At 44.1% G+C, this 12,193-nt stretch overlaps 1 protein-coding gene across 5 annotated transcripts in view; it reads left to right on the top strand.

Annotated features, from left to right (window-relative positions):
* Positions 1 to 12,193, top strand: part of RNF157 (ring finger protein 157) — an 80,569-nt gene that overhangs the window by 15,560 nt on the left and 52,816 nt on the right. For all 5 annotated transcript variants that reach the window (XR_014304445.1, XM_082705229.1, XM_082705227.1 and 2 more), the window contains exon 2: positions 8,202 to 8,320. Coding sequence is in view for 4 of the 5 variants with exons in the window: in XM_082705229.1 (XP_082561355.1) it covers positions 8,202 to 8,320 (119 nt within the window). In the remaining variant the exon portion in view is untranslated. The remainder of the gene's footprint in view (positions 1 to 8,201; positions 8,321 to 12,193) is intronic.

Here is a 12,193-nt window from a genome sequence, read left to right as displayed (position 1 = left end):
AAAACCAAAGCTGGTGGCATCACAATTTCGGACTCCCAGCGCTATTACAAAACTGTCATCATCAAGACAGCCTGGTACTGGCACAGAAACATAGATCAGGGGAACAGAATAGAGAACCCAGAAATGGACCTTCAACTCTGTGCTCACTTAACCTTTGACAAAGCAGAAAGAATATCCAATGGAAAAAAGTCTCTTCAACAAATGGTGTTGGGGAAATTGGACAGCCACATGTAGAAGAATGAAACTGGACCATTTACTTATACACAAAAATAGACTCAAAATGAATGAAAGAACTAAATGTCAGACAAGAGTCTGTCAAAATCCTAGAGAACACAGGCAGCACCCTCTGTGACCTTGGCTGCACAACTTCTGGCTGGACATATCTCCAAAGGCAAGGGAAGCAAAGGCAATAATGAGCTATTGGGACTTCATCAAGATAAAAAGCTTTTACACAGCAAAGAAAATGGTCAACAAAACCAAAAGCCAGCCTACAGAATGGGAGAAGATATTTGCAAATGTCTTATCAGATAAAGGGCTAATATCTAAAATCTATAAAGAACTAACTGCACTCAACACCCAAAGAGCAAATAGTTTGGTCAAGAAATGGGCAGAAGATATGAACAGACACTTCTGCAAAGAAGACATCCAGATGGCCAACAGACACATGAAAAAGTGCTCCACATCACTCGGCATCAGGGAAATACACATCAAAACCACAATGAGATACCACCTCACACCGGTCAGAATGGCTAAAATGAACAAGTCTGGAAATGACAGATGCTGGCAAGGATGTGGAGAAAGGGGAACCCTCCTACACTGTTGGTGGGAATGCAAGTTGGTGCAGCCACTCTGGAAAACAGTATGGAGGTTCCTCAAAAAGTTGAAAATAGAGCTACCCTACAACCCAGCAATCGCACTACTGGGTATTTACCCCAAAGATAGAAATGCAGTGGGACGCCTGGGTGGCTCAGTTGGTTAAGCAGCTGCCTTTACGGCTCAGGTCATGATCCCAGCGTCCTGGGATCGAGTCCCACATTGGGCTCCTTGCTCGGCAGGGAGCCTGCTTCTCCCTCTGCCTCTGCCTGCCATTCTGTCTGCCTGTGCTTGCTCTCTCCCCCTCTCTCTCTCTCTGATAAATAAATAAAATCTTTTAAAAAAAAAAGATACAAACGCAGTGATCCAAAGGGGCATCTGTACCCCAGTGTTTATAGCAGCATTGTCCACAATAGCCAAAGTGCCCAGCTGTTCACCGACCAATGAGTGATAAAGAAGATGCAGTATGTGTATATAATGGAATATTACAGAGCCATCAAAAAATGAAATCCTGCCTTTGCAAAAACGTGGATAGAACTAGAGGGTATTATGCTAAGTGAAATAAGTCAATCAGAGAAAGACAGTTATAAGATTTCACTTATATGTGGAATTTAAGAAAACAGGAATGTAGAAAAAGGGAGGGAAAAATAAAAGACGTTATCAGACAAGGAGAGAAACCATAAGAGACTCTTAACCACAGGAAATAAAATGAGGGTTGCTGGAGGGGGTGCGGTGGGGCATAGGGTAACTGAGTGATGGCATTAGAGAGGACAAGTGATGTAATGAGCTCTGGGGGTTACATACGATTGAATCACTTAACTCTACCTCTGAAACTAATAATATACTGCATGTTAATTAATTGAATTTAAACAAAAGAAGGGAAGATTGCTTATAGATCTTGCAATAAAAATTCCCACTTAGCATAAGATAGTGGCTAAAATCCCAAATACATTTTACTTTATCATTTAATCCACACAAATTGTCAAAATTTTTTGTTAACTCAACATTTTTGTTTTCGTTTTATAAAACATAAAGTTTACATGACTTTAAAATTCTAAAATCTTTGATTTGCATTTGTGCCATGACAGTAAATAAATTGCTATTACTTAGAGCCTTGGGCAGTTTTTTTTTTCCCCTAAGCCTATTTCTACAGGCAGATACACTTACGTAATGTCACAGATTTGGAAAGAGAAGTTTTTTTCTTTAATTAGAATTTTTGTTAACATGTAGAGTACCAACAAAGTTTAAGGTGTATAAGGTGATGATTTGAAATATATATATCTTGTAAAAGGAGTACAGAGTTGTAGAAAAATGGGAAATGGGTTTAATTGTCCTTTATTGTGTGATGTTATAGTTCATAGAAGTTTGGTGGCAAATGTCAGAGTATCTCATTGGGCCAGATGTAAATTATGGGATCGACTGAACAATATATTTTTTTAAGATTTTTTAAAAATTTATTTATTTGCCAGAGAGAGCACGTGAGATCACAAGTAGGTAGAGAGGCAGGCGGGGGGGGGGGGAGTGGACTCCCCGCTGAGCAGAGAGCCCAAGGCAGGACTCGATCCCAGGACCCCGAGATCATGACCCAAGTTGAAGGCAGAGGCCTAACCCACTGAGCCACCCAGGCATCCCTTGCCTGAGCAATATTTAATTTCACTGTGATGTTAGGAATATGCCCTAATAGCTTACATTCACTGGGTAAATTATTTAAGACAGTGAATTTTTTTTTTTTAAGATTTCAGGTAATCTCTACACCCAGCACAAGGCTTGAACCCGCAACCCCGAGATCCAGAGTCTCATGTTTGGCCAACTGAGCCAGCCAGGTACCCCAAGATAGTGAATTCTGAGATTTTTTGCTGTTGTTCACATGATGAAGACCAGATAGGTATATTTTTCATTGTGGGCAGTTGAAGTCAATGTATTGATTTAAATTCTTGGTTCAAAAGCTGTCCTCGACAGGGTAGAGTTCCTTCAATACAAGATCCTTTGCAGTTGCTCTGATGTTTCTGTAGAGCCAGAAAGTATTGCTACGTGACTAAGATTAAATCAGTGGGTGAGGAGTAGTGTCTGGAGCTATGCTTTCTACTGAGGTAGCCTCTGGCCTCATGCGGACCTATGTCACTTAAAATGTGGCGAGTCCAAAGTGAGATGGGCTTTGAACAGTGGAAAACACGCATAGCTTTTGAAGACTCCATGCTTTAAAAAAATAAAAAGAATGTAAATAGCTTCTTAATAATATTTTTAAAGATTTTATTTATTTATTTGACAGACAGAGATCACAAGTAGGCAGAGAGGCAGGCAGAGAGAGAGGAGGAAGCCGGCTCACCGCTGAGCAGAGAGCTGGATGCGGGGCTCGATTCCAGGACCCTGGGATCATGACCTGAGCCGAAGGCAGAGGCTTTAACCCACTGAGCCACCCAGGCGCCAGCTTCTTAATAATTTTTATACTGATTGCATGTTGATAGAATATTTTGGATATTTTGGGATATCCAATATTGAGACAAATAAAATATATTAAAGATAATTTTGCTTTTTTTAATGTGACTACCAGATAATTTAAAATTATGTATGGGGCTTGCATTTTTGGCTCATGTTATATTTTTATGGGACAGCCCTGATCTGGAGGAGCAGCACTAGTATAATTTTCTTCCCTTATAAATAATTTCACTTTTTGCCTGGATGCCTTTTTTTTTCTAATACTTTTTTCCTTTAATACTGAACTTGGATTAGTGTTGGACATTCTGGACCAAAGCTTATGTTTCTTTTCTTTATTTCTTTTTATTTTAGTGAAAAATATGTAACATTAGGGACGCCTGGGTGGCTCAGTCGATTGAGCCACTGCCTTTGGCTCGGGCCATGATCCCAGGGTCCTGGGATCAAGTCCCTGCATTGGGCTCCTTGCTCAGTGGGGAGCCTGCTTCTCTCTCTGCCTCTGCCTGCTACTCTGCCTACTTGTGCTCTCTCTCTCTCTTTCTGAGAAATAAATAAATAAAATATTTTTTTAAAAAGGAGAAAAGAAAAATGTGTAACATCAAATCTATTTTCTTACCATTTTTAAGCATGCGGTTCAGGAGTGTTAAGATCTGCAGAACTTTTTCTTCTTATAAAACAGAAACTCTATACCCATTAAACACTAATTCCTTCTTCTCCCTCCCACTCATACCTTATGTTTTAAATATAATTTTGGGGATCTGTATATGATGCGTTTTCTTTTTTTTTCCACTTTCCTGAGATACACTTGACATAGAACATTGTGTAAGTTTAGGGTGTACAATGTGATGATACATGTCTGTCTTGTAAAGTGATTACCACAAGATGTGTCTTCTTAAATCCCACAATATGAATTTTGGTTAAGAATTTATAGCTAACTTGGGGCGCCTGGGTGGTTCAGTCTGTTAAGCATTCGGCTCTTGATTTTGCCTCAGGTTATGATCTCAGGGTCATGAGACTGAGCTCTGCATTGGGCTCCACGCTAGGTGTGGAACCTGCTTAAGATTCTCTCTCTCCCTCTCCCTTGGCCCCTCCCTCCCCCTCTCAAAAAATAAATAAATAAGAAATTATAGCTGCCTGATCATGAAAAACTTGCCGTTTATCCATTAGTCATATAGGTCCCTATTAGCAAATAGGCAGAGTATTGTAGTATAGCTCTTTTCCCCTACCATTTCTGATTTTATTTTACTTTTTTTTAAAGATTTTATTTATTTGACTGAGAGAGATCACAAGTAGGCAGAAAGGCGTGGGGGGGTGGTGGTTGGGGAACAGGCTCCCTGCTGAGCAGAGAGCCAGATGCAAGGTCGATCCCAGGACCCTGAGATCACAACCCAAGCTGAAGGTAGAGGCTCAACCCACTCAACCACCCAGGCGTCCTGCATTTCTGATTTTAGAGCATAGTTCACACTAAGAAGTAAAAATGTGCACAGGCTGTCCAGAAGGCATTTTTTTTCAGGGACTGTTAGTGTGGTAGGGGTTATTGTCTACTGATACAGTAGTTCTACGTGACTCCGCACTGGTTCATGCCTTTAGACCAGCTGGGACAAATAGACAGAAAGCTTTATGCAGGCTGCAGATGGTGGATTTGTTGTCTCAGTGGTCTAACTAGGACAAGTTATTAGAGGAGTCCATTTCCAAAGAAGCAACAAGCCAACGTTTGGTTGCCTTAAGCTTATTTTTTCTTTTAACTGATCAGGCATTTGTATTTGTATTATTTATTTATTTATTTGACAGAGAGTACAAACGGGGAGCAGCAGGCAGAGGGAGAAGGAGAAGCAGACTCCCCACAGAGCAGGGAGCCTAATGTGGGTCTTGATCCCAGGACTGTGGGATCATGGCGTAAGCTGAAGGCAGATGCTTTACCGACTGAGCCACCCAGGACCCCTGTATTTGTATTTTAAGCGCACCAAGGGAGATCATCTATTTTAAAGGAATTTTGCACTGACTCTGCTATTGAAATGAAAAGTCCTTTTTTTAATCTCTCAAATATTGACCCTAATTTTATTTTTTTTCTTTTCGTAAAGATTTTATTTATTTATTTGACAGACAGAGATCACAAGTAGGCAGAGAGGCAGTCAGAGAGAGAGGGAGGAAGCAGGCTCCCCACTGAGCAGAGAGCCCCCCATGCAGGGCTCAATTCCAGGACCCTGGGATCATGACCTGAGCTGAAGGCAGAGGCTTAACCCACTGAGCCACCCAGGCACCCCAATCCTAATTTTAAATCTTTTTGTGTTTGCATTCTTGATTTTTAATGTAAGGCAAAACTATAATTAGCTTTACGCTACTTTCTTGATAATTCCTTCTCTTTTAATATTATGACCAAAAAAAAGAGGCTTTTCTAGTAGACTCCACACTATCTTTAACCCTATGCTTCCCAAGCCATTAGTGCTCTCCTCTTGCTAACATCAATCACTACCACCTGTAAGTTGAGGATCTGGATTTCACTGTCCCTTCATCCCTCACCTGACTCTTCACAAGTGCTAGAAACTCAGCATGTCCCATACTGAGCTGAATCGTATAGCTCCAGGCACTAAACCTGCTTCTCTCTGTTCTTTATTCATGACTTGAGTAAGCCATCCATCAATGTAAAATCTTTTTATTTTATTTTTTTTTTTAGTTTAAGTAATTTCTATCCCCAACGTGGGGCTTGAACTCACGACCTGGAAATCAGCAGTCACACGCTCTACTGATAGAGCCAGCCAGGCTCCCCAAAATCTTTAACATTTAAAATTTCAGCTAATGTATAATAAATATGTAATCTCTAATGTATAGAAAATATATGTTGGTAAGATTCAACAGTAAAGGACTTAAATTATTTGAGATGGCTGCTTCTACTTAAGGCAACCGGGCACCTTTCCCCTCTATAAATTATGCACTTGGAAAATAGGGCTTGCAAGTGCTGGACATAAATAATTGATAATTAAGCTTTCCTAAATGATGAATTTCACTGTCGGATCACGGCAGATGGCTGCTGTTTGTATTTTTCAGTTTGGGCGGGTAACTTTCACGAGTTCCTCCGCAATAGATTTTGGCTGCTCTTACTCTGAAAGGATGTTTTCCTACTTGTTGTTTAATTAAAGAATGACCTCACTTTGTGGTGAGTGATTTTATCTAGCTTGCTTTGTGTAATAAGTGTTTCTAGACTAAAGCTCCTTGTGAAGAAAACCCCAAAACGAATATTTGGTTCAGTTTTTCTGTTGGAATTTTCTTCTCTCGAGGCTCAGTTAAGTGTCTGCCTTCAGCTCAGGTCATGATCCCAAGGTCCTGGGATCGAGCCCCGCATCAGGCTTCCTGCTCAGCGGGGAGTCTGCTTCTCTCTTTCCAGCTCCCCCTGCTTGTGTTCCCTCTCTTGTTCTCTCTCCATCAAAAATAAATAAAATCTTAAAAAGAAAAAAAAAAAAAAGAATTTTCTTCTGTCTTCCTTCCTGTGCCTTCCTCACAGGCAGAATCTCATTGTTTTTAGTTTGCTATAAACCTCAAAAGTTGAAATTGGTTTAGAAAATGTATCTATACCCTCACTGTGTGACAGATGACAGCAACGCCTCTCACTGTTTTATAAGTTCTTTGTCTCAATCTGGGAATTGGGGTGAGGTGAGCCTTGAGAAGGCATGTTGTCGTGTAAGTCCTACCCTTCCGATGGCTTACCTTCCTGGGAGTACTTAAGTGATAGAAATTCGGGTTAAGAGGCATTCATTTAATCATCTGGGTTGGAAAGTATTCCCAGATGGAATCTGTGGCGTTGCCTAAGCCTCCCATGGCGACTTATCAGTGCCGTCATATCCTGGCACAGTTCCTCGTCTGTCTGGACAAGGCAGATGGGGAGTCTGACCCGTGACTGCTGATCGCGTGTAGTTATTGTAATGTTAAAAATATCCCGGCCTCCTGGCCAGTCAAGGTGGGGCAAAGAGCGCCCGCCATGACTGACATCCCCGAAAGCCTGGCCATTCGCTGTTAGTGAATCTGAGATCGAGGGGTGTGTGTGGGCACGTGTGTATGTGTGTACACATAGCGCTAAACTATTGTTCTGTTAAACGCCATAATCTGTGTGCTGATTGGTAGGGAAAGCCAAGGATAGCAGTATTATTTACATTTGTATTTTCCTGTTAACAATCATTTTGAAGCAAAAATGAAAAAGGAGGAGCCTTCACTGGAGAGGGTTCTAGAGGTATATATGTGTGGGTAGGCAGGTGCCAAGGCTTCTGTGTCTAGGTAGCAGCTGGCTTAGGGAAATCTAGGCAAAGAAATATGTGTGTGTGTGTGTGTGTGTGTGTGTGTGTGTGCAAGCTGATAGCTGTAGTTAAGATTCCTGAATATACAAAGGATAGAAAGTAACCACTTCAAGTTCAAGGGAGAAAATCAGGAACAAAATACATGTATATGTTCATTAATGTGCATTGTGGGGCCATCCGGACCTTTGGCTGATGTTGTCAGAGACAGATCATTCTAAGGATTCAATTAATGATGTTTTTGTTTGTTTGTTTGTTTTTATATTTTATTTATTTATTTGACACAGAGAGAGATCACAAGCAGGCAGAGAGGCAGGCAGAGAGAGGGGGAAGCAGGTTCTCCACTGAGCAGAGAGCCTGATGCGGGGCTCGATCCCAGGACCCTGAGATCATGACCCGAGCTGAATGCAGAGGTTTAACCCACTGAGCCACCCAGGCACCCCTCGATTAATGATGTTAAAGGGAAAATTGATCTATTTGTGTTGGGTATCTTGGGTTCTCACTGCTATGATTTGGCTTATCTCATGCCACTATCCAAAATCCAGAGACAGTTCTCTTGGGGTTAACAGTTACGTTAATTATCTGTTGGAAGGGTTAACATTCTTGGAGTTGGTTTTTTTACTTGATTTACTGACTGGTTTCTGTTGGGTGTCTCTGTCTCTCCCTGTCTAGGAAGCTATTTTGCCAGCCATTTCATTATGGGAGGAGAGAAGTTTGACTCCACGCACCCCGAAGGTTACCTATTTGGAGAGAACAGTGATCTGAACTTCCTGGGGAACAGACCAGTGACGGTATGGTTATAACCTCTTTACTTCCATATGGGGCTTCCCTGGCCTTGTCTTGTGAAAATAAGTTTGTAATCACTGGCTCAGCAGTGTCTGTGGCTTGGTGTGAGTGGAGGGGGGCCCTGGGAGCCAGACCACAGCCCCTTTGGCGGTGGGTCTCTTTTCAGTAGAGACTGACCCACGGAAAGGAGGCAGGAGTCTGCCTATGGGTTCCTAAGGGTGGCAGAGTCTTCCTAAAGGCCCCCTCTGCACCAGCCCCCCTCCCAGCTCTGCTAGGGCATCCTCCCCTTGCGTTTCTCCTTCTCCATAGCACTTAACACCGTATAGGCTTTTATTTCCATCCCCCTCTGCTTATTATCTGTCTTCTCTTTTAGAATGTAAATTGCACAGGCCAGGAACGGGTTTTCCTGTAGCATCCCAGCACTAGAACAAAGCCTTGTATCTACCGACAACCCCTTAAAGATTTGTTGAATGAATGACTGAAAAGTTTTCCCTTGATATCTGAGTTGATATTAGACCATGTCTCTGTTCATTCAATGCGTTCCGTAAACTCACACGGAGCATCTTCTCTGCACCCAGCATGAGGCTTCAGGAGAATGGAAGAATGGCTGCCCTGAGGCCATTCGTGAGTAGCCACGGTGTGCCAAGGAAGGTCCTTGAGACTTTTCAGACAGCATTCCTAATCTTCACAAGGAACCCCCTGACGGACTTATCATTATTCTTTTTTCTTTTTACTTTGTTTTTTTTTTTTTAAAGTAAGCTCTGTGCCCAGCATGGGGGACTTGAACTCACTACCCCAAGGTTAAGAGTCTTGTGCTCGGGTATTAAGGATGGCACTTGCAACGTTGTAAGTGGTGGAGTCACAAAATCGTCTGCCCACAGCTAACATTACACTGTATGTTAACTAACCGGGATTTTTCTTTAAATTTTTATTTATTTATTTTTAAAAGATTTTATTTATTTATTTGACAGAGAGGAGATCACAAATAGGCAGAGAGGCAGGCAGAGAGAGAGGAGGAAGCAGGCTCCCCACCGAGCAGAGAGCCTGATGCGGGGGCTCAATCCTAGGACCCTGAGATCATGACCTGAGCCGAAGGCAGAGGCTTAACCCACTGAGCGAGCCACCCAGACGCCCCAACTAATCGGGATTTATTTATTTATTTATTTATTTAAAGATTTTGTTTATTTATTTGACAAACAGAGATCCCAAGTAGGCAGAGAGGCAGGCAGAGAGAGAGGAAGGGAAGCAGGCTCCCCACTGAGCAGAGAGCCCTATGCGGGGCTGGATCCCAGGACCCTGGGATCATGACCTGAGCTGAAGGTAGATACTTTAACCCACTGAGCCACCCAGGCGCCCCCTAACCGGGATTTAAAGAAAAACTTGAAAAAAGAAGAAAAGAAGAGCCAAAGGCTCTACCAAGTGTTCTGGCTAGGCGCCCTCGAAGATTTATTATTAACCTCATTTTATAAGAGGGAGAACTGAGGTTCCAAGAAACGAGTCATGGCCGTACTAGCGTTTGCAAAGTGCATGCTGTGGCCCAGTCACTGTTCTGAGTGTTTACGTGACGTTTTCCCAAAGTTAAAGATCCAGCCATGCCTGGCCCCGGACCGATGCTCTTTCCACTGCTTCCAGTGCTTCAGCATATCCCGCCTTCCTCCAGAAGCTCCGGGGTGTGGGGCAGACGAAACTTAGGAAATGTCTGCAGAGCAACAGAGGTCTGAAGGACGGGGCGGTGCGGGGCGTGGGAGCGGGAGCCAGGACGGCCGCCACGGCTGTGGGTGGCTCGTGCTGGTGCACAGCGAGGCTGAGGAGATGCTGGGGTTTTTGCCAGTGGGGTGGGGAAGGGGCTTTCCAGGAGCAAGGCGCAGAGTGTGGGCCTAAAAGCTTCCCCATTGTTGTTGGATCAGCAACTGCTGTGTGCCAGGTGCTGTGATAGGCGCTGGGGGTACAAAGCTGAAGTGAGCGTGGTTTGTTGTCCCTGGAACAAATAAAGAAGCCAGGCTGGCAGGAGTGCACGTTTCCTGATGGCCAGACCGGATTGCAAAGGTAGGTGCGGGGCGCTCCGTTACCTGCAGAGGTTTTGACTCTGTCCTATAGGCTGTGGGGAATATTGAAGATTTTTAGGCAGTAAGTGACCTGGAGGGAAAAATATATATATTTTTATTTTATTTTATTTTATCTTATTTTTTGGTGATTGGTTTCCATTGTTTTCTTCCTTTGTATCTGGAGTGACCAACCCCCTGCTCTCATTCACCGTCCAAGAGTGCTTTCAATATACAGCCTTTCTGCTTCACGTTTAGTCCTGCCAACTAATGCTCGTCAAATGTTGGCTCTTTGATTTGTTACTCTGCCTTAGCAATTAGAGTAGAAGGATCTTTCTTTTTCCATAGAGCTGCTAAGGATTTTGCTTCCCTCGGTGGGAGTCCGCTCGTGCGTGGAAAGCGGCCCTTCCTTCTATGAGGGCTTGCTTGGCGTTTGCTTCCATTACTCCCTTTCCATTTCCTTCCCTCTAGTGTCAGAACAGGTTCTTTTTTGTTTTTAATTTTGAAATTTGGGGGCCATAGAGATTATTTAAAAACAAGTAAATGCTTCTCTGGGGTCGTTTGGAGGTTTCTGCCGGCTGGCACCACTCCCATCGCTTGCCTGGTTCACACGTCTCTGTGAACCCGCGAGCTCCTCCCGAAGCCCTGGAAAGCAGCCTTGACCTTACACTTGAGACTTTTCCCAGAGGAGCATCAACACTGGACTTTTTGTTGTTTCTCTGCGGTCGTCATTAAATATGCTTGATGCTGTACTGAGCCCATGTTTCCAAAAGACATCACATCAGAGTCACTTCAGATGGGCAGCTCGAACTCTACTACACAGAGCGAACGCAGCACATTCCCTTTTCTTTCCCTGCACGTTACTCTGTGACGGGAACAGCGCACGTTTGCTGAACACTTCTGGTTTGCCAGGCCTGGTCGTTCTAAGCCCTTCGTCTGTGTTGTCTCATTTTGTCCTTCCACCCGGCTGAGGAAGGTGCGTCTTGGACAGATGAGGAACATGGGCACGAGGAATTTAGACGCAGATCAATAAGCCTGTGAGCGCTTGAATCGGGATTTGAACCTAGCAGCCCATCCTCAGAGCCGAAGCCCTCTGTGTTGCTGCTCATCAGGGCCGGTGAGCTCAGGAACTCCGCCCACGTCATGTCGCTGAGCCTGTCCTCGTAGGTCATCAGGTACAAACTGTGAGATGCGGAGAGAGATCTAAAAGTAGACCTAGTGGCAGGGACGTGTTCTCTTGGAGTAGCTCTCGAGAGAGCGGCCGTGTGGTGTGTAATTCCATCTGCTGCTGTGACCTCTGTGTTTTGCTGTTCCTGCACGTCGTCACCCCCTAGGCGGGGGGGGGACAGAGATTGAGGATGGACTTGTAGCTTGAGTTCCGAGGAAGTAACTTCCACTGTCTAGAAACATGTCCCTGGGGGGAATGACTAGGCATCTGGTTGCAGAGGAAAAAGAACAGCCTTTTAGAGGCATCAGGCAGGGGCGCTGGGCGGGCTCAGGGGGTTAAGCCTCTGCCTTCAGCTCAGGTCATGATCTTAGGTCCTGGGATCGAGCCCCACATCGGGCTCTCTGCCCAACAGGGATCCTGCTTCCCCCCAACCCCGCCTGCCTCTCCGCCTACTTGTGATCTCTCTCTATCAAATAAATAAATAAAATCTTAAAAAAAAAAAATAAAGGCAGGGCACCTGGGTGGCTCAGTGGGTTAAAGCCTCTGCCTTCGGCTCAGGTCATGATCCCAGAGTCCTGGGATCAAGCCCCGCATCGAGCTCTCTGCTCAGCAGGGAGCCTGCTTCCCTTCCTCTCTCTCTCCTGCCTCTGCCTACTTGTGATCTCTGT

The sequence above is a fragment of the Mustela nivalis genome (genome assembly GCF_964662115.1).
Source record: "Mustela nivalis genome assembly, chromosome: 17".
Taxonomy (NCBI): domain Eukaryota; kingdom Metazoa; phylum Chordata; class Mammalia; order Carnivora; family Mustelidae; genus Mustela; species Mustela nivalis.
Note: the sequence above shows the minus strand (reverse complement) of the source record. Positions and strands in the feature narration are given on the sequence as shown.